This window comes from Lepidochelys kempii, chromosome 3, assembly GCF_965140285.1.
Source record: "Lepidochelys kempii isolate rLepKem1 chromosome 3, rLepKem1.hap1, whole genome shotgun sequence".
In the NCBI taxonomy this organism is placed as follows: Eukaryota; Metazoa; Chordata; order Testudines; family Cheloniidae; genus Lepidochelys; species Lepidochelys kempii.
The window spans coordinates 130,764,817-130,787,718 of NC_136382.1; the positions used below are offsets into that span (position 1 = coordinate 130,764,817).

General features: G+C 41.9%; 1 protein-coding gene across 2 annotated transcripts in view; it reads right to left on the reverse strand.

The window, feature by feature from the left end:
* Positions 1–22,902, reverse strand: part of GNPAT (glyceronephosphate O-acyltransferase) — a 39,575-nt gene that overhangs the window by 12,904 nt on the left and 3,769 nt on the right. The window contains exons 2-9 of one of the 2 annotated variants that reach the window (XM_073338018.2): positions 16,477–16,665; positions 12,235–12,411; positions 10,548–10,677; positions 8,010–8,137; positions 7,642–7,717; positions 6,680–6,831; positions 6,457–6,587; positions 4,176–4,399 (exon numbers count right to left, since the gene is read on the reverse strand). In XM_073338018.2, coding sequence (XP_073194119.1) covers positions 4,176–4,399; positions 6,457–6,587; positions 6,680–6,831; positions 7,642–7,717; positions 8,010–8,137; positions 10,548–10,677; positions 12,235–12,411; positions 16,477–16,665 — 1,207 coding nt within the window. Of the gene's footprint in view, positions 1–4,175; positions 4,400–6,456; positions 6,588–6,679; positions 6,832–7,641; positions 7,718–8,009; positions 8,138–10,547; positions 10,678–12,234; positions 12,412–16,476; positions 16,669–22,902 lie in introns of both variants that reach the window. The other variant, XM_073338016.2, reaches the window with a different exon arrangement.

Consider the following 22,902-nt stretch of genomic DNA (forward strand, 5'->3'; position numbering starts at 1 on the left):
TTGATGGAAGCATTCTTCCATTAGCCTAGCTGCATCTATGCTAGGGGTTAGCTTAGCATAGTTAGGTCACTCTGGGATGAGGATTTTTCATACCTTTAAGCAACATAGCTATATCAACTTACAATTTAAGTATAAACCAGGCCCCATAAAACGGCCAGTGCAAAATAGTGGAATCTGCTCTATCATCAGTCTTTTGTCTTGCATTTTGACAATATAGGTTGCTTATTTTAACAGTAAATGGAGGTGATTCTGCCATTTAGTTTTACAGAACATGGAGGGCCAAAGAGACCACTGCTAGCAGACATGGTCTAAGAGATGAGTACCGTGGGCCAAGCTAGGACCACAGTTTTTGACTGCTGGGATGCTACCGCTGCTGACCTGTTAAAAAAAAAACTGCTGATGTGCCACACAAATGCTGCTTAAATGCCTGGATCCCTTCAATGCATCATGAGTAATATACCTGCAAGTATATATCAGTCATATCATATATTTAAAAAAATCTGGTTGCTGAGTGTTCCAGATCACAGAATTTCAGACCACATCTGGAGGTCTGAAAACTTCTGTAAAGCAACCAAGGGCTCCAAAGATACAAACACCTAGTGGAAGAACTTTTCAGAATCCAGAATACCACATCATCAAGTTTAAGGATAAACTCACGGGGAAGGAAAAAAAAAAAAAGAAGGAAATTGAGAATCTGTGGTTTGACATTTTACAGCAATTTAGATTAGCTGTTTTATTCCTGATGAACTACAGCCTTCAGAGGGAGGGAAGGACCATCAGCAGAGATTGTCATTGCTTATAATTTACATTACTGTAGTATCTAGTGGCGCCAAGTGATATCAGATAAGATATCAAAGCTCCCCTCACTTTGCAGAAGTGCAACAACATTTTAATGCGGGGTGGGCAAACCTTTTGGTCCGAGGGCCACATCTGGGTGAGGAAATTGCATGCAGGGCTATGAATGTAGGGCTGGGGCAGGGAGTTGGGGTGTGGGGTGCAGGAGGGGTTCAGGGTGAGGGCTCTGGAGCGACTCCGGAGTGGCAGAGGCATACACCGGGGCCAGGGCAGGCTCCCTGCCTGCCCTGGCCCCAGCACCGTGCTGCTCCAGAAAGCGGCCAGCACCACGTCCCTGCGGCCCCTGGGGAAGTGGGGGCAGACGGCTGAGCGCGCTGCCCTTGCCTGTGGGTACCTCCCCCGAAGCTCCCATTTGCTGCGGTTCCCCGTTCCCAGCCAATGGGAGCTCTGGGGGAAGATACCCACAGGCAAGGGCAGTGTGCTCAGCCCTCTACCCCCCGTCCCCCAGGGATGTGGTGCTGGCCACTTCCTGGAGTGGTGTGGGGCCTGCGGTGCCACAGGGGTGGCAATCCCGTGGGCCGGATCCAAAGCGGGTCATAGTTTGCCCACCCCCGTTTTAATGGAAGCAAAAATTATTAGAGAGCTCATTTACAAGAAAATGTCTATGTTCCAGTGCCCAGATTATACTTATAACTAAGGTTAAGATTATGTATTTTTTAGTAAAAGTCAGGGACAGATCACAGACAAACAAAAATTCTCAGAAGCTCGTGACCTGTCCCTGATTTTTACTAAGAATACCCTGGGGGTTGGGGAAGGACAAACAGTCAGATCGCTACCGAGGGCCTGCGGCTGCTCCAATCCCACCACTGCTCCTGCGGCACGGGCTGACTGCTGCTGCTCCAGCTCCAAGGGGGCTGACCCAACCCCAGCCACTGCTCTGGCATGCTGGGGACCATGGCTCCGGCAGCCTTGGGGCTGGTGGCCGTCCCAGCAGTTGCTGCTCCCGCAGCCATGGAGCTGACACTGCAGTGACCCTGCCAAGAAGTCACAGAGGTCCCAGAAAGTCATGGAATCCATGACAGAATCATCTCCTTATTTATAACTAAGGTCCTACTTAAACTGCGATATTGCAGAAATTGCGGATCCCACAATATTAGGCTTCCACCACAATTTTGTTAGCCCCAGGCAGCTGACAGTGGGAGTTCCCTCTGTCAGTCCCATGCATTCATGACCGTAATACAGTTGCAGCTAAATGTCTGCTTATAAAAAAAAAAAATTAACAGCATAATAGAGTGTTCATATAGTTCCAGCAAATTTTTCTTAAACAAATAGGTCTACTCTGGCTTTTCCAAACTACCACAAAATAATGAAAGGTCCATTATTACTTTTCCACAATTTTCCATGTCTTGTCTGCAACTCAACCACAATTATTTGACAGTCATACCGCAGTTCAAGTAGGGTCTTACTTATAAAGATAATTTTTTGTTTTAGTAGGATTGTTTAAAAAAACAAAACAAAACAAAACCCTGCAAAATGCCTACATTTGGAGTATTCTTTAATTCACTTTGCAATAAGGCTGTTGATTCGGGACATCTCTCATTTGGGTAGTTATTTTTACTGGGCTTCCAAAGGCAGAGCTTTCCTTCAGTCAAAAAACTGAAGTATCCGGAGGGGAGAGAGATGGGTTGTTCTTTTGTGATGGACAGAGTTCTGTTACAGTGTAGTATGTCTATTTTTGCCCTGCAGTTCGGGCTGGATTAATGCAGGGATTTAGGGGCTGCAGCCCAGGGCCCTGGGGTAAAGGGGGCCCCAGCACAGCAGGGCTCAGGCAGGCTGCCTGCATACCATGGCCCTACACCACTCCCGGAAGCAGCCGGCTGCTGGCATGTCTCTGCAGCCCCTGGCAGGGTGGGGTGGGGGAGGCCGCTCTGTGCACTGCTCACGCCCCCAGCAGCGTCCCCACAGCTCCCATTGGCTGGTTCCTGTCCAATGGGAACTGTGGGGGCTGCATTTGCGGGCACTGGCAGCACACGGAGACACGCTGTCCCCCTCCCTGCCAGGGGCGGCAGAAACGTGCCAGCAGCCAGCTGCTTCTGGGAGCAGCATGGGGCTATGGCAGGCAGCCTGCCTGAACCCTGCTGCACCACTAGCCAGGAGCTGCCTGTGGTAAGTGCCTCCTGGCTGGAGTCTACACCTCGCACACCTTCCTGCACCCCAGCCTCCTGCCCCAAGTCAGAATCCCCTCCTGCACCAAACCCCTTCCCAGAGCCCACACCCCTCAGCTGCACCCCAACACTCTGCCCTAGCCTGGAGCCCCCTCCTGCACCCAAACTCCCTCCCAGAAAGAAACTAATATAACAGCTGTTCTAAGGTAAGAAGTAGGCTATTTTGAATTAACTTAATTATATTCTACATGTTAAGACTGAAATGTAACCACAGAACGGCTTAATGTTAATTAAAAGACAAGTTTAGTATAGCATTAATAGCCTCGATGCTATAATTGTGATAATTTTGTTTTAAATTAGGAAAAAGACTTGTATACAGGGGTGCCACAAAATCTAATAGCCCCAGACCCACAGGAGAGTTAATCCAGCCCTGCCTGCACTGTTTAAAAATATTCCCCCTTTTGATTATGTACAAATGAGCACTAGAGTAAAGACCTGCTTGGACTATAGTTTATATATTTGAGAGACTTTGAAGAAAAACTGTCGTCTTAATCATATATAGTGTAAACTAAGTTCTTTATGTATGTTACTACTTATACACTGAAGCATGAGACTGGATTACGCTCATCGTTTTGGCTTGCATAACTCTCAGTGGCTCCCCATATGAAGTATCACGAGCCACTTTAAGGAGAGGTTAAATATAAAGAATGCTTAAATTAAAGAATTGGGCAGGAGAGCGAACCCTGAGGCAGGAATAAACACTCTCAAACTATGGAATAGAAGAAAAAAATAAAAATCAAAGTTGTAATGTGACTTTCTGTGCATGTGTTCGAGAGAGTTCTTGATTACAGGGGCAGTTTACATTACACTGGATATCAAACTTTAGACTTAGTAATGTACTGAGCTCCTGTTGCAGCTCAGATAACGTTCTGTGACCCATGCTTTCAAAAGTTAGGGTTTGGATAAAGAAACAATATTACGCAAATCTCAGTACTGTTTTAATATAATTATACTGGAGTTTCTCCCCCTTTACCGCTTCACACCTCAAAAAAGTAGCATATCTGTTCTGTCTCCATATGACTGGATTTTCAGTCAAAATTTTTTGATCAGGACTAAAACTCCTAAGCTCGGCTTTTAGTACTGCTTCAACATAAATAAAACTCACTTCACAGTGTAACTTTCCTTAGCAAAAGAAATATAACTTTCTCTGCGTACCAGGCCACTCGAGGAATCCTCCAAAAGCCTGCGTTAAGCCTTTCAGCCAAAGTGTCTTTTCAACCAGAAGTTCAAAATCTATGGCTGGCAAATTCTGGAGCAGGACAGAAGCAATTAATACCCAGGGGCTCAGAACCATGTTTTCTATCTGTAGAAGCTCTATTTTGTAGGCTATATCAGTAACAAATTCCTGGATATCCTCAGATAGCCTTTGGGGAAGATGCCTGAAAGGAAAAGTCGAAATAACATAATACATTACAACCAAGAAGAAGCTCTACATCCTAGGATATAATTTATATCCTAATCCCATTAGTCCTGTACTGTACCCATATATGTATGTTCTCTCACATAGATACTCTTCTGCCCATTGTACCCACAGTACAGCACCTAACACATTTGGGCAATTATGCAAGTACACGAGACCTAAATTATGAAGCAAGGCTTCCAGATCTAAGCAAGACTTATGTTAACTGATTACAAAAAATCATTCAAAACCTTCCACTTTATTGAAAAGATTCCAAAAATACCATATAATGTGAAAATATATTGCTAATGCATATTGTCTGTTTGCATTATAGCAAAGAAATATCACACCTGCCAGGATAAAGCAGCTCAAAAGGAGGGTAGCCTTTCTGGATTCTATGTCCAGCTTAGGGAGAATGGTTGTTTTTGTGGATTTATGCAATATAAACACATATTTGCAACTCCGTGGGAAAAGGTAAATTTTGCAGCTAACAACATGGTTACATATTTGCATTATGTATGGGGCTTTGATTTTGGGTGTTAAACAATGGTAAACCCTTCACTCTCTCCAGAATGCTGTATTACACAAACATTCTCTCACACACTTAACTCCTTAACTACATTACCCTCCAATCACACCACCTCTTTTAGACACTGAAAATGATTGAAAGCCAAAGTTGGTTTGTAAAGAGAATGTAGTAAATTTCCAGAGTTGGCCTGAGGTTCTTTCTGCCCCGTGCAAAGTCGAAAAATCTTTCCTTCTCACAGCTGTAGTGTCTGCCTTACCTGTGTTGGAGGCAGAGACTTGGATGAATATAAGCTGGAGGAAGCAGAGTCCAGACAAGACAGAGGCGATGATAGCATGCAAGGGGAAAAGCATCTAGATGATCAGGGCAGTGCCGATGAATCCCCATAATAGTGGGGAATACAAATCCTTTGCCAAGAGGTTTGCAGTTAAGAGGTGCTTTTAAATATCCATTTTCTGTCTTCCTGGGAGCTCATCATCTCAGACAGATGGATCTTGAAAGTTGTATCCACAGGTTACTCTATCCAGTTCAGCTTCTTTCTGCTCCCTCGCCTCCTCCCGCCCCTTCTACAGGGACCCCTCTCACAAGAGTCTTCTGAGGCAGGAGGTACAATCCCCCTAACACTGGGGCCGATCAAATCTGTTCCACGGGACTTCATTGGGAAAGGATTCAATGTGATTCCTGGTCCCAAAGAAAAATGGGGTGGAGACCAATTCTGGATGTCAGTATACTCAACACCTTTGTTCACACCCAGTGGTACAGAATGGTAATCCTAGCAGCGATCACTCCTTCTCTGGGCCTGGGAGATTGGTTTGTCTCCTTTGACCCCCACGATGCTTATTTCCATTTAGCCATGAATCCTTCACCGAGACATATCCTATGCTTTGTGGTGGGCAGAGACCACTGTCGATACCACATCCTACACTTCAGCTTTTTCACCGCTCCAGGAGCTTGGGGCTATAACGTCTGCTATCCTCAAACAAAAGCCATGAAAATCTTAAATTCCAGATATCAAATTGGGAAACCATTCATCCTGTCAGAAAATTACCACTTCCTGGCACAAGGACACACGCTGTCTGCAATGAAGAAGGTGGCAGTGGTGGGGGAAGAGGAAGACCTGAAATGGTGAAACAACTGAGATACTTCAATTACTGACAACTCTCGATGGTAGAGCTCTGCATTTGAGAGCCTAGCATGGCACATATATACATCACCATAATCTTGAATAGGGTACTCAGTGACACTCACAAAACAAGTAACAAAGAATGAGCTTCTTCAGAAATACTTGATCACTGGAATCACACTAGTGCCTGATTTTTAGAGAAACACGGCTGAGCTGCCTGAATGGTCAGATCAAGTAGAGGGGAGAAGAACGAACGAACCTGACCTGCTCCCAGCATGGAGATGAAAAGAAAAATGCTACTCTCCAGCCTTCGCTGTTTCACATGAGTCAAAAACAAACAAATTATAGATTTGAACCCAAACTATTGGGAGATCAGATGTTCTGGTACCTTGGGACCAAGTTATGAGGACACCAATTGATTCTGCCAGATGCCAATGTTCTGAGTGATACAGGCTGCCCAAAATACACATGTATGCTTCCAAAATTGTCGCTGAGGATTTTTCTGGCTTTCAACAACCCCTGAAGTGAGGAGAGGGAAAAATGTGAGTTGATATTGCAGGGATATACAGAGAGGCAAATACATTGTATTATTATTGAATATATTTACATACAGATGTAGACTCTTTGGGCTTAGGGACTCCTAAAAGTTCATATGCATAGAGGGATTCTTCTAATGTCCTGTCATAGCTGATGCTGACTGGAACAAGGTAGGTGTCAAAAACCTCTCGTTTAAAAAATGGCTCCATCACAATACTGAGAAGACCTGTAAATAGGTGGGTGAAGGGGGAAAAAAAACAACATTCTGAGGCTTCTGGAAAGGAAATTAAGCTGAATTGCAATTGAAAGGAGGCATCTGGTTGTGTACCAATAGACAAAAACTATGTTAGAAGATGCGCTTTGTGCTCACACGATGCAGATGCAAGCATAAGCCAAAGTTGCTGTCTGTGCTTTAAAACAATGCAAATGAAAAAAGTGTTACATTTGATCAAATACCTGTGCTGTATTTACACAACAATACTACTGCTTTGCATTCACATAGCATCTTCCATCCAGCAATCTCTCAGCACTTCTGTGATGATAAATAACTGTTGTTACACCCATTGCAGATGGGAAGCAGGGAGAGGTTAAGTGATTTGCATCAGGCCACACAGGGAGGCAGTGTGAGAATCAGGAATCTTGTATGTTTCTATTATTTGTATTGTGGTACCATCTAGCAGCCCCGGCCACGGAACAGGAGCCCCTTGTGCTCGGACGTATACAACACAACACTAACCAGTACAGTAGGCTGGTCTGGAGGCCTACAGGACCATTCCATACAGCTCCTGAATTTGTCCACCCCACAACAGACTTGCTCTACAAAATGGTGTGTGAGGTCACACTGCACGGAGGACACACCTCATGTGCGATGTTATGCCATTTGGTGCCACACAACTACACATGGTCACTGAATACGTTGGACCACCTTGCTACTCTCCCACATTCTATTGTTTTGGTTCCCCCCAGCAACCCAGTAAGGTACTCTAGTGAAAATCCCCAAATTCAATGAAGATTTTAACTTTTTCAACCAACGTACCAAACTTTGGAGTCAAAGTCTTCGCGGTGCGGCTTCTGGTCCCCTCGAGAAAAAATTCAATTGGGGCATAGCCATTCTTCAAAACAAAACAAAAAAATAAGTTGATTGGGGGAAAAAAATCAATATGATAATGTTTAATCTTCTCTCTCCACATAGTAAAAAGGCTTATTTTAAGCTGGGAGTCACGCAAGTCTAACATCAGGCATCACTACACCTACATTCATCCATCACCTCCAAAGCAGCATATAGTTAAATTAACCAAATAAAGTTTTTTGCATTAATGTATCTTTCATAGAACACATGTGCCAGTAAGGTCAACTAATGCTTTAAAACGTACTTTTAAAAAAATTGTTCAGTAGTTTATTTACCCTTATCATTGTTTTTACATATTCAGCAAAAACTGCCCAATAGAGTCTGTTCCCACTGAACGTACGTCGCATAAAAAAAGCGCCTGACCTTCGTAGCAGCTCACCAACTATTTTCATTCCTAGGAAATCTGTGGGGAAAAAAACAAACACAAAACTTATTGATTGACTGTGCCACCGAATATTAATCAGTTTCCCTGAAGCTCTGACCTCAGCTGTTGCCATAAAGGACTAATTCTTTGGGGATGTAATGTAAATAGCCATTGTTATACTGACACAAAGTCCATAGTAATTTCAGGCTTGGTCTACACCGCCAACTTATGTCGGTATAACTAAGTCGCTCAGGGGTGTGGACTTTTCACACTCCTGAGCAACAGTTATACTGACCGAACGCCCACACAGCGCTATGTTGACAGGAGGGCTCCTCCTGTTGACATAGCTACCGCCTTTGGGGAGTACCTATGCCAATAGGAAGAGCTTCTCCCTTCGGTGTAGGTAGTGTCGTCATTAAGCATTGCAGTGCTGTAAAATGTAGACAAGCCCTCAGTAATCCTGAGAGGGAGCAACACATCCATTTAAATATATTCTAATAGATCCAGAGCTGATGTAAGTTGGCCTAGCTCTATTCAAGTCAATGAAACCAGGCCCATTTACAATAGTTGATGTCTGGCTCGCCAACTTTATGAGGCATGGAAAATAGGAACTTGAAAGTACAGCTGTTATGCGTTTCCTAGTCTTGAGGAATCAGGATTACTCCTTTCTGGGTTTTGGCAAGTTATTTAGATCACTTGCGTTATAACAACGAATTGTTTGGGGAGTCACATAATGCAGGAGAGTTTGAAAACAGTTTGACCTGTTAGATTCTTGGATCTTCTTCTGATGCACTATATTTGGGAACCTTTTAAGGTTGCACAGTGAATGTCAAAGTCAGTAAACACAAAAGTTACAGTTCCAACAGCAACATGAACTTGGTTGCCATGAATATCTTGTATAACTTTATAGTGCAGTACAGAGTAAACGATAACACACATATTAAGGTACACATCTCACTAGAAAGAGAAGAATAGAACATATACACGTGCAATACAGTGAGCTCAAAGTTTCAACCTTAATTTCTGGTGACTAATCTTAACATATTAAAAATATATTTGGGATTTAATGTCTTATATTGAAAAAGAATAAAGAATAAAATCTGTAATCACCATTAGTGCCTAACATACCTTAAATCCATAGTGTGTTGTAAGGCACAGTAAGTTCTGAACATAGCTGAGGAACTAACGTATATTGCAGTGCCATAAATGACTTAGGGTGCATTCATTTTGGTCTAACTCTGCTCCCATTAACTTCAATGGGAGGAAAGTTAAGCTAATACAGAGTACTTCTGAAAACTTTGTAGGATAGTACCACTACTATCATACAACGATAGGTGTATACCTAATATATAAAGTAATTGCCACATCTGCAGCACCTTGCATGTGAAGAGCACAAAGTTAAGTCCCTAAGACTGAGCGCTACCTACTGACATACTGAAAAGCGCATAATAAGGTCTCAGCTAAAGCTGGGTTTTCTCATGCAATATTTTTTCTGCTGGAAAATGCTAATTCATCAAAAGCAAAACGTTCTGTGAGAATGTGTTGATTTTGACAAGTCTTAACAGAAATCAGAACAGGTTTTCAATTAAATCTTACATGGTTCCCTGCCAGCTCACCTGCTCCCTCCCACCTCCCAAACAGCCTGCTTGGTTGGCTACCAGGGAACCCAAGCTCCCAGTTCTCCAGTTTGCTTGTTGCAGAGCCATGGCTCCCACGACTTCCAGGCTCCTGTGTCCTCCTCCACAGCTTGCCTGCTTCCCGGGGCTTCCCAGACTCCCAGCAATGCACCTATAGCTACTCGGGAGTCCCATGGTCTAAGCTCCCTGGCTCGCTGCTGTGGAGCCAGGACTCCCAGGCAGCTTGGCATTTCATTTGCACAAAAATTTTCAAGATTTTGGATTTTCATCACAGGAGATGAAATTTTTTCCAAAACCTCACTTTTCTCAGGAGCGGTCAGAACCTTTTTCACAAGATCAGATGTTTACAGGGGCACTTAAAAAAAGCCACGCACAGCACAACAGACATATGAAAATGTTCTACTGCACATATGCAGCTGCCAGTATTCAATCATACCAAATCATCCTCCTCCAAACCAATTTCCCCTCCCGCCCAACTTGCTCAAGTAGATACTCTTCAATAAGTAATAATCACATAACAAGTTTCAGAATCCAGCTTCAATTATCTGCATGTATAGGAAAAAACATGGCAACTTTTTAAAGTGACATAAGTATTTTCCCCCACCATTACTGAGAAGTGCAGTTAGTGGGATTTTGCTCAAACATGCTATAAAAAAAATTCACCAATGAAGTTTGTCAGAATGTTTTAACCATATGAAAATGGGAGGTTATTACAGAAGTTATTTCAACTTTAATGCTGGTAGCTAGTACCAGGCACCTGCTATAATAATATCTCTGCATCTTGAAAATGGATTGTTAAAAGAAATACTTGCCCATTCCTGCAGCAATGACGGGCAGAGCCAAGTCATATGTGTATAACAAATAAGATAGCATCAGAAAATCTATATAGCTTCGGTGACTGGGCAGCAGGACAACTGGATGCTCCTGAATGGCTTGTTGTAACTAAGAACAAACACAAACAATATTTATGGGAACCCCTTTCATGGAAGCTATCACTGCAAATTCCAACAAGATCTCAGAATAGAATGGATTTTGTTTCAAGATGACATTATAGTGAATTTCATTAGAGGGTGGTCCTTGTGTTTATCAGTAGTCTGTAATTCTTTCAGTTTTTGCTGACATACAACTTGGAGCTACAGTAACACTAGCACTGGATCCCATATCTATCTAGAGTTTCTCAAAGGAGAACTCCCCTTTAATCATATATCTAGCAGGACCACTCGATAGTGGGAGATGGGTCATGGAAGACTGCTGACATTTAACATGTGTTCTGATTGTCTTAATGAGTCACTACATTTCAGTATTTTATTTTCGGGGCATTCATACAACATATGGAGAAACATGATCTTTACTTTCTATTCCTTCCAACACCCCTCTGAAGTGCTTTAATATATTTTGGATATTTACTGAGTTAGATATAACGGATATAGATTATAGTGAAATTCTTTGAAATACATATTGATAAGCTAGCTTCTTATTCTCTCAGGCATACCATATACCCATCACCATGGTGTAACTCCAACCAGGTTCCCATGTTTCTATTAGTCACCAATCCCATTCTTCAGTGCTTATGACCATATCCCATTTCATCACGGGTCCAAACTTTACTTCTAGAACCTTTCTTTATCAGCGCCTACTACTAAACATAAATTAAAGAAAAAAAAATGGGCTTATGCCTTTTAGAAACAAAACTTCTTTCATAAAGTTTCCCCAAACACCATAGAGAAGTTACTCTTATGCAATTTTATTTTAATTTAATTAGGAATTCAGGCCCTGTTCAGTAAGACTCTATACTGACCAAAGAACTAATAAAATGGTAACATCATAAGAGAGTGAAAACTGAATGAATGAGAGGAGGAAAATATTTAGACAGACTGTGTCTTTGTTTTGTTAACTATTTAACTTCAAAGACTAATTAATATTCTGGAGAAAGGAAATCTTCAATAAAGATTACTCCCACCATTTCAATAAATGCATGCAAAAGCTCACACGCAGCTTCTGAGCCTGCCAACAAGTCCTTGGTGGGGGGGATGGGGGAGGGGAAGCAAAGATCAGACTTGACATTCTTGATATTTCCAAGGGAAACACCAAGAAAAAACCTTGTTAGGCCTCTCTTCATACAGAATCAAGGGTACAAGCACAAATAAAAAAAATTCTTTGTAGGTCATCTTTAGGAGTTACTGTTTTCTCGGTTTCAAAATTTGTCCCAGCCACAAGCCTATCTAATAGCTCTGCACAATGGGATAAAATGCATGAATTATTTAAATCTGCTGATACTTGTGTACTGAAATTAGGAGTTTAGATTCTCCTTTGAATTCTTTATTCACATCTAGGTTTCTCCCTTTTTAATTGTTGAAAAGGATAATCCTAGTTAACACAGGCCTTGCCACTTTTATTCTTTAAAACTTTTGAATCTATGAATTTGGGTGAAGATTGAGCGTCTATGCCTGAGTGAGTAGTATAACCACCAGTTATGTCAGCCTTTATACCAATACTTACTTTCTGAATTCCTTCTTCATTCACACAAACCCTCTGGAAAAGGCGTTTAAATATTTTGCTCAAACTAAAAGCAAAAAATCGAATAGCTCCTATGTGTAAATTGTGACCCATCTCATCCAGGATTTCAATGGCTTCTTCTTGAATAATATCAGTGGACTCACCCATCTCTTTTGATAGCTAAATAAAAAGCAACAATAAGATCAAAAGTCATTTCCCATAATTTTTTTTTAAAAGGCTGTTCCACAAACTATACCTATTATTCTGTCAAACTAAGAGAAAGGTATTAAAGCCAATGAAATGTAATACATTCTAAATGTTTCAAACATTATTTTGGGGAAATGTGGGTTCTGCTTTATAGGACAGGCATAAACCTAATGTTACCGATTCCGTTTTATTTCAACAACAAAAAAAAGTAAAGCGTGAACTCCTCTGAAACACAGTAACTTAAGTGATTACCTTCTGAAACATAAGTTTCATACAAAGGCTGTATTTATATTTATAATAAGCCATTAGGATGCACTGGCATATATACGTTATACTAGATTTGTATTTCTTTTAGGAAGCTTACATTTTAGAAGAGGATTTATTAAATTGCCTTTCTGACAAATGCATGCTTTGGTCTTCTTTCACTGATTAATAAAAAGTTAATTTTAAAAAGCCAGTATTCTTAAGACACATTTGTAGAAAAGTTTTAAAATGCTTTTGGGGTAAGATTTTAGTTACCCGGGGATATCCACTCCATTACTCATGCACTTCTTTGTAATGTATCCTTTTGGCAATGGCTAGTTGAAATGCATACAAAGTACCATCACTACAAATGTTGCATATTGATGTTCAGTTTTAATTCTTGCAAATCTTTCATTTGGGAGATTGTTACTATGGAATTAAAGAGTGGGAATCTCCTTATTCAGTATATTGACTCAAAAAACATTTAACCTAAAAGATACTCTTTATGATTAAACAACTAAATAAGGAACATGCATGTTATAAAGGCATGGAGGATGCAGTGAACATCAGTGAATTAACCATGTCTCTTTAGAGAGGTGTACACTATTTACCTTATTAGTAATGTTTTCACTTCTATAACGGTCAAGAAATTTCTCTTCTCCCACCCTCCTCCATCCCAATAAAGTGGCCATTTCATTATCAAATCGATGCATTCAAACTTCCTTCTCTACATAATTTATTTCATCCTGAATAGTTTCAAGTCTAGCACAGCCCGATTATTTTAGCAACACAGAAGAAACCAGCGACTACCTTCTCTAACCCCACCAAACAAAAATCAATATTTAACAGGAAGTAGATTTTTATTATTTATTCAGGGCAGGCACTTTGTTCTCCTTCATTCGTAAAATGCTTACCAGCACACCTATCATTCATGAATAAATAATTATTAATTTATAGAGTGCATATCTCCTACAGCAGCTAATTACTTATGCCATAAAACTAGGAAACAAGAAACCCATATAAACCACAAAAAAAAAAAAAAAAAAAAAATCAAACAAATGCAACTCAGCTCATACCCTGAAATTTTCTAGACCAGTTCCAGCAAATTGCCAAGGAAGAAAATTCCAAAGATGGTGGGTGATTCACTCAAGTGAGTACGTTTTCCCCACTCAGACAGCAGACTGTTGTGCTCTACACCAGCTGTAGCTGGCAGATATATTCCCAAGACAGCCCCAAGTAGAGCATCTTGCAATAGTCTGAAGAAGAAATGTTTGAGACTGGACTGTAACTGGCAAGATCATTAACCTCCAAGGATGAGTCTACATTGCAGCTGGGAGTATGCCTCCTAGCCCGGATAGACAGACTCATGCCACCTCTACTCAAGCTAGCATGCTAAAATAGCAACGTGGACGTTGCAGCAGGCGTAGCAGCTCGGGATAGCCACACAAGTCCAAGCCTGCCGATCCCCAGGTCTGAGCTTGGATGGCTAGCCCAAGCCACCACCTCCATATTGATATTTTTCATTCACTAGTTCAAGCAGAGCTAGCGTGAGTCTGTCTCCCGGGGCTGGAAGGCTCGCTCTCAGCTGCAGTGCAGACATACCAAGTGCGTGGGGGATTTCTGAGTAAGGGCTTAACCACCACTTGTTTCAGCATTGCTGGCAGCTTGCCCTGCTGAAGGGATGGTACTGAAATTAGAGGAGGAGTGGTAAGTAACCCTTATGTTTCAGTTGCTAAAACGCTTTCCACTATAAAAACAGTCACAAGAACCTTTTAAAAAGAAACTAACAGCTCCATGGTTTGCAGCAGCTTTTAAAATGCAGCTGGGAGAAAGCCATTGGGCTAGAGAAGAGCATTTTCTTTGTCTCATGAAATTCCATGCAGGGTTAACATAAAAACAGCCATACTGGGCCAGACCAACGGTCCAGCTAGCCCAGTATCCTGTCTCTAACAGTGGCCAGTGCCAGATGCTTCAAAGTGAACGAACTGAACAAAGTGAGTGATCCATCCCGTCATCCAATCCCAGCTTCTGGCAGTTGGAGGTTTACGTACACGTGGTGCATGAGGTTGTGTCACTGACCATCTTGGCTAATAGCCATTGATGGACCTATCCCCATGAATTTATTTAATTCTCTTTTGAACCCAGTTATACTTTTGGCCTTCACAACATCCCTTGGTAACAAGTTCCACAAGTTGACTGTACATTGTGTGAAGAAGTACTTCTTTTTGTTTGTTTTAAACTGCTGCCTATTAATTTCATCAGGTGACCACTAGTTCTTGTGTTACATGAAGGGGTAAATAACACTATCCTGTTAACTTTCTCCATGCCATTCATGATTTTATAAACCTGTTTCATAACCCACTTTAGTCATCTCTTCTCTAAAATGATCAACCCCAATCTTTTTAGTCTTTCTTCATATGGAAGCTATTCCATACCCCTAACCATTTTTGTTGCCCTTCTCAGAAAATAATATATTAGAAATGGAAAAAGTATAGAGATGAGGTAACCAGAACCGCATGCAGTATTCAAGATGTGGGCATATCATGGATTTATAGAGTGGCATTAGATATTTTCCTGTTTTATTATCTATCCCTTTCCTAATGGTTCCTAACATTCCATTAGCATTTTGACTGCTGTTGCTGCCTATTGAGTGGATGTTTTCAGGGAACTATCCAAGATGACTCCAAGAATCTCTTTCTTGAGTGAGAACACCTAATTTAGACTCCATCATTTTGTACATATAGTTGGGATTATTTTTCCAATGTACATTACTTTGCACTTATCAGCATTGAATTTCATCTGCCATTTTTTTTGCCCAGTTTAGTGAGATCTCTTTATAACTCTTCACAATCAACTTTGAATTTATCTACCTGGTGTAATTTTGTATCATCTACAAATTTTGCCATCTCACTGTTCACCCCCTTTTCCAGATTTTATAAAGCTGTTAAACAGCACAGATCCCAATATAGATCCTTGGGAGACCCTACTATTTATCTCTCTCCACTGTGAAAAGTGACCATTTATTCCTACCCTTTGTTTGGTTAGCAGTTATAAAGTGTTAAAAACTGTCATTTCCCCTACATTGCCATTTGTCCCCATCGCCATCCCCTCCGTGGACCTAATACATCATCCGTGTCCTACCCCATCTGGGAGCACCAGACAGGGCAGGAATTCCTTTAACTTCTCGGGAGGGGCGGAAGGAAGGCAGCCAAGCCAGGTTCCCACTGACAACCTCCTGGATCCAGCAGCCCACCTGAGTCTGGGATAACGGCCTTCTCTTGCTGCCAGCTAATGCAGTGAGTCCTGTAGCTCAAGCAGTAGCAGGCTGTGCTGAAATGCTGAAAGTTCAGGCTTCAAAACCTGATGATGATGCATGAGGGGAAGGAGTTGTTACAGTTGTTTTTACTAATTGTTTCCTATTTGTTTTTACCATTCTCCTTTAAAGAAAGCTAGGAAATTTCATTAAAATGTATGCTTATGTATTTTATAATGTTGCTTTCTTTCAAGACCCATAAAAAAAGTCAAGCAGGGTGGATAAACTGTGCAACATACTGGCATGCTTGTAAAATCAAAACACTGCTTGGAGATCATCTACCATAACCCTGTGGGTAAAACAGTGTATTTATTCTGCCTGCTAGCAAAGGGTGGTGTTCAAGTTCTTGATTTACTGGTCTTTCCAACAACAAATAAATAACCTGTCTGACAGAGATTAGAAAAAGGATTCTCCCCTCCTCCCACACAATGTCTATCTGAATTTCACCTACTACGAATTAGAGACTTGATGTTTGGTCTCACCTGTTTGATAACATACTGAACTTGCTCAGACTGCACAACACTATTTTTAATGGCACTTGGTTTGCAAGCTGAAAGTCCTTTGTAAATGACAGGAGTGTAACATTTCATTGCATATCGCAGGTCACTGGACTGCCGCCTCTCCTCCAAGATATCTTCAAACTCATCCCTTTTCTTTGATGTGAGTTCTTTCTGCTGGGAATATGCAAACACAGAATGAGACCATATCTTAAACCAGCCAATGGTATTCTTAGATATATCAGTTCAGCTTTATTCTGCTGTCATGTAATACTTTTGCAATGTTTGTTTATTGAATTCTTAAACAAATTTCCCATGCATAAACAAATATTACATAGACGTAACCTTCCCCACCAAAAAGAGCTTGGCAGAACAAATGGGCTTTGAAAGTCAACAAGGACCACAGAGAAAGTGCCTTGCCTCCAGCATCTTCTTAATTAAACTAATGGGTTGTGACTTAAGCACTTCTGATTTCAACTGTTGCAATTACATGCAAGGAATGAGGTGATCTCTGAGATATCCAAGATGCAACCCATCTAAGGCTAAGGATAAATCAAACTGGAAGACAGTGCAAATCAGGGAACACAAGTGTAAAAAGGGTCCTTGAATGAAACACCCTTTACCCAGTGCAAAATGCAATGGCCAGTTTGTTAAAGTTTCTGGGTCGCTTAAAGTGCAGGCTCATGCAATACATACTGTATTATATTTATCCATCTGGAGGTGAGAAAGGCATGGATCACCACGGTAAGCTCCACATATAAAAGAAGAGGACCTGACCTCCCTCTGGCCAAACACAAATAATAAAAAGAAAAGGCGTACTTGTGGCACCTTAGAGACTAACAAATTTATTTGACAATAAGCTTTCGTGAGCTACAGCTCAAATGCATCCGATGAAGTGAGCTGTAGCTCACGAAAGCTTATGCTCAGATAAATTTGTTAGTCTCTAAGGTGCCACAAGTCCTCCTTTTCTTTTTGCAAATACAGACTAACATGGCTGCTACTCTGAAACAAATAATAAATAGATTTTTTTGGCCACTGATACTAACTCAGTATCCTGAAGCAACGGTGGATCCAACAAGACCTCAGGGAGAAAAGCTGAGCAACAAAAGGCAAACTCTTCCATTTGAAAGGGATATTTCCTATGCCAATTGCTCTGGCTAGTCCCCTTAGTCTTGCTGGGGCTGTGTTTCAGCCATCTTGCACCCATCAAAACTCAAGCAGCAGCAGCACCAAACTCTAGGCAAATCAATTTACTGCACTGGCTGGACTCAAATGAAATGGAAACAAAACTGACAGTCATCTGCACATTGGAGATATAAGACCTCATGTTGCCTCAATGTATCCCACAGAAACCTCACAAATATGTTGAGCAAGAAGCATAATGAGATAGAAGCCTGCAGCAACCAACACAAGAGGACCCTTGAGGCAGACAGGCACCACCTTCTGTGCTCTCTTGGCCAGAAAAGAAAAGAAGTCACTCATCCCTGCCAGTGACCATAACAATACCTTGCGGTCAACACAATCAAAGGTAGCTCACAGACCTAGAAAGGCATGGGTCCAACTCAAGTGGTGGCCTGAAGAAGAGAGATATAAATGTTCCCATGTTGCATTTAGGAAGCTTATGCTCAAATAAATTGGTTAGTCTCTAAGGTGCCTTTTCTTTTTAGGAACTAAAATAGTATATCTATTCATACTACAAAACTCATCATATAGCCTGCACCCAACTTTTCTGCCTGTATCAGGTATGTGGGAATTTCAAACTCATCTGACAGAGGTGGGTATACTGTAAACTCTTTGTTCCAGGGAGAAAAAAAGCTATATTTTCTACCAACACCACTGGGCATATGAGATAGCAAAGGGCACAGTAGTCTCCTGCATGCATCACAGACTCACAGCTATCTCAGTACTGCAGTAAAAACCCCAGCTGCTACTGAAATAGGGCTTGATTCAAGTCCACTGAAATCAAATGGAGTCTTTCCAAGACTTTAGTGGTCATGGACGTGGCCCATAGTCCCCAGGACTTTGTTCATAATTGAAAACCATGTCTGAGGGGCGTGCAAATGGCAGGGAAGTCCCAATTATATTGAGATTGCTGGCAGCTACTATCTAAAAAGTAATAAAAAAATACTGTATGTGTGATGTGGCTAAGTTAACCTTGCTATTAGAACCTTTACTCTTACATTTTCCTTATTTGTATTCCAAGTTGCAACTAATTTAGCACTACTGTAGTTTTTTGCATTTTGTTTCTCTTTTTTTTTTTTTAACATAAAAGAAAAATAAAGCAAAGTGCCTTAGGCTATGGCACTATAGAGATGCACAACTCCACAAGTCTTAAACTGCACCAAATGATAGTTACACAAAAATCTGCAACAGCAGCATTATACAGCTATTGCATAACTCAGATCTGTGCAACATTAAAGTGTTGCAGATAATTACGAAACTAAAAGCCTAATAAAATTGTTTTACTGTGCTTACAATGAAAGCAAGTTTACAGTTGTTTACTACTATGTTATTTTAAAATCCGTTTGATCATGCTTGCCAAACAACTCCTGCACATAAAGATGAAGTTCTGGGTGATTTTAAAATTCAGCCATTCAAGTTACTTGTATACAAAATGAAACAGAAGTATACTTTTTTTACTTGCTTATCTCACTTAAAAAAAACAACAGATTTTACACAAACTATCCAAAGCAACTCGTATTTGTGTAAAGACCAAACACCAAAAGAACAAATTGAGAGGTGAGAATTTACAGGAAAGGGAAAACAGTAGATTAAGGCTATGCCTACCCTGCGCACCTTACAACGGCGTGGCTATGCCACTGCAGGTGCATCATTGTAAGGTGCGCTGTGTAGCCGCTCTTTATCACTGGGAGAGAGCTCTCCAGGTGACAAAATAAAACCACTTCAGACAAGGGGCAGTAGCTTCATTACCGGGAGCAGAGGGCCTGCTGCTGATGTTCTGTCCACACCGGTGCTTTCATCGTCAAAACTTTTGTCGTTTGGGGGGGGAGGGGGCGCAGAGGATTTCCTCACCCTTAAGTGACAAAAGTTAACACGACAAAAGTGCCAGTGTAGACATAGCCTAAATCTCTACCAGTTGTTAAATACAGATGTGGCCATTTAAAGTTCCTTACACTCGATTTTTTCAGTGAAATTTAAAAGGATTATAAAACTTTCAATCTTTGCTTCTCTCTCCAGTCTCCAATTGATCAGTGTGCTACAATACCTAAGTAATCTAAGAACATATGTGCTATGACTGGTATTAGTGTGTGAAGTGTGTCAGCTGTTGCCACTGATCTCTCTGCATCAATCCTCCTGCTCAAAAATAAAGCAGGAAAAGAAGAATCTATAAAAGGGGCTCCAAGACCTAAAATGAGATCAGCGGCTGGGAAAAAAGGGTATAGAATAGTGCTAGTTCATATATTAAGTACATATAACATGACAAAATGTATTGGTACATAAATAGAAGTTAAAGCCTTTATTTCAGCTAGAAAACGTTAAACAAAGCCCTGAAAATTTGGTAATCTGCAGCTATGTAGAAATGAAAAAATGCAATACTCAGCTTTGGCATTATCACATCCATTACCCACTGCATTGCCAATGCCACCACAGAAAGCTTATCTGGTGACAGCAGATTTTAAAAGGACACTGTCAAGCTAAGAGTTACATTTCTATCTGACTGAATAGCCAGACCACAGAAACATCCCGCCTTTCTCAGTTTGGTTACATCGTGCAATTTGACAGTGCTTTTCCTACAGCCAATTTCTCTTCTGGCCCAATGGTTATTTTTGCTTCCTGGCCTCAAGCACTACTCGGGGAGCCCCTGTTCACACTCTCTTTCCCAAACACTAAAAGCAGGGTGGTTTTACAGAACAGCAAAGCTACTGTTTCAGATTGGCTGGATGCTGCTATAGAACTCCCTCATTTAGAAAATTATATTAAATGGTTTTAAAATGCACATATTAACAGTTGTCATGAGAAATGTACAGGTATTGCAGGATACTGGAAAAGACAAGCAGCCACAAGCCTGGAATTCCCCAAACTCCACAGAGCTGTCCCCCTGCTCCCAGGATACCAGTATGGAGCCAGGGAGAGGCGTAAAGAAGAATTCAGGAGGCTGTTCCCAGACACTGGAACTGGGAATTTCCTCCTCCTCTCCCCCATACCTTTTCAGAATCCAGGTAGGAGAATGGTTGAGCATCCCCCCCTCTCAAATTCTCTGCATGAAACAGGGAGAAGAAATCCATGAAAAGTAGGGCTAGGCATGTTCTCTCCCTCCCCGCTCTTCCCCAGAGCCAGGAGAGAGATGAAGGGGAAACAGCCAGGGCAAATGGGGTCCCCTAGACTCATCCCTGGATCCTGCCAGAGGAAAGAGGGCACAGTGAAGTGTGGCAGCACCCCCAGGAACTCTCTACAGTGCTGTGGAGTGGCCCTGGCCAAGAGGGTAACCACAGGGATGAGAAAATCTTCACTTGTTCTTGTACTCAGAGCCAGGAAGTAACGGCAGGTGCCCGGGCATATTGGATGAGAGAATCTCCCTGAGCACAAAGAGCAGTGAGATGACTTTTGCTGCTGTTATAGAAGGGCAGGAGATAGGAGAGAAGGGGCCTTGCATGGGGACTTTTGTGCTGGGAGTGGGGAAGAGCAGTCTTCGCTTCACATGCCAGACTCTGATGGTACCAGGGAGTGCTAGGCACAGATGATACAGAAATCTCCTGCATTCACAAGGGCCATCCTTGAGGCCAGGAGAAAACTCCCATCTCTTCCATAAAGCCAGAGAGCAGCTGCTGGGTGCCTGAGATGGTCTCCCTCCCAATAGCCTGGGAGGTGAGAAGCAGCTGCAGGAGCCAAACAGGTGCAGAGGAGCAAAAGGAGGTTCTTCTCTGAATCCTTACACAGGCCTAGATGGCTGAGGATTGATTGCAGTGGGAGTCAAGTGAGAAGCAATGGAAGGCTGGGGAGGTTCCCCTTTACTCTTCTTCAGGACTAGGAGAGGTGAGGAGCTCACTTTTTCTCCCTTCTCTCCTCCTTCCCCCCCTAGAGCATTTGTTTCAGTCCAGAAGGTGCTCCATGCTCATTCACAGCACTACAGCGTAATCCTCACCAGCTGTGAGCTTCAGGTCCACACACACTTCTGTAACTCACATACAAAAATCTTCACTAACAGGGATTTAAGGTCATAGGCCTTTAGTACTGCCCTGTGCTAACACAGCCACCCAGTCTTGGCTCTCACCTCTTTGATCCCTTCCTTAAGGAGCTCATAGGGCAGACACAGTACCTTACCTCCCTCAGCATCTGCCAATCAGCAGCAATACATCCCAGACCAATAGGTCTGCAAACAGCATGGTGATAGTCCATGGAACTGCATGACTACGATTGCTGATTTGGAGTTGTGCTGGGCACAGTGTAAGTGGTAGGTTTGTTTATGGAGGGCTATGGTACAGTTATATTCCTAGTGCCAAGTTAAGGTTGTGCTGTGGGGGAAGTGCCATATTAACTCTGCATTTCCTGGTTTTCTAATGTCTGAGTTTTGGGAACTCTTACACTCTGTCAGGGCATGAGGAGCAAAAGGCAGTGCTGAGCGCCTACAAGCTCAACTTCATGTTAAGGATGGTGTGTGTGTGTGTGTACATTCCTTGTTTTTTTGGGGAAAGTAGGAGACAGTGAGGAGGCCATAATTAAGTAGGGGCAACTGCAGTATTACTAACTCTTCTGAGTTTATCACAAGTCACACTACTTGGTGTCTCTCAAAGCCACAGCTTCTGGATTCATGTGAGGTCAGAAGCTCATATTTCATTTTTTAAAACGTTAGTTTCTAGCACTAATGTTGGCAGAGAAAAACTTTGAAAAGGTCAATGCTAAAGGCTCCAACAGCAGAAGATAAATGAAAAAAATCCAAATAGTTTCACTTTTGGTCTCATGATTTTTAAGCCACTCGTGATTTTTGGACATTTGACTCATGAGATTTGAACACCTGGGTTTGGAAATACTGCAACAGGAGAACATAAGAACTGCCATACTGGTCCACATAGCCCAGTGTCCTGTCTCTGACAGTAGCCAGTCCCTCAAGCTTCAGAGGGAACGAACAGGGCAATTTTGAATGCTCCATCCCTGATCCAGTCCCAGCTTCTGGTAGTTGGAGGTTTAGGGATTCCTGGAGCATGGGGCCACATCCCTGACCATCTTGGCTAACAGCCATTGTTGGACCTATCCTCCATGAACTTATTCTGTTTTTAATCCAGTTATAGTTTTGGCTTTCACAATATCCCCTGGTAATGAGTTCCACAGGTTGACTGTGCATTGTGTGAAGAAGTACTTCCTTATGTTTGTTTTAAATCTGCTGCCTATTAATTTAATTAACCCCTAGTTCTTGTGTTATGTGAAGGGGTAATTAACACTACCCTATTCACT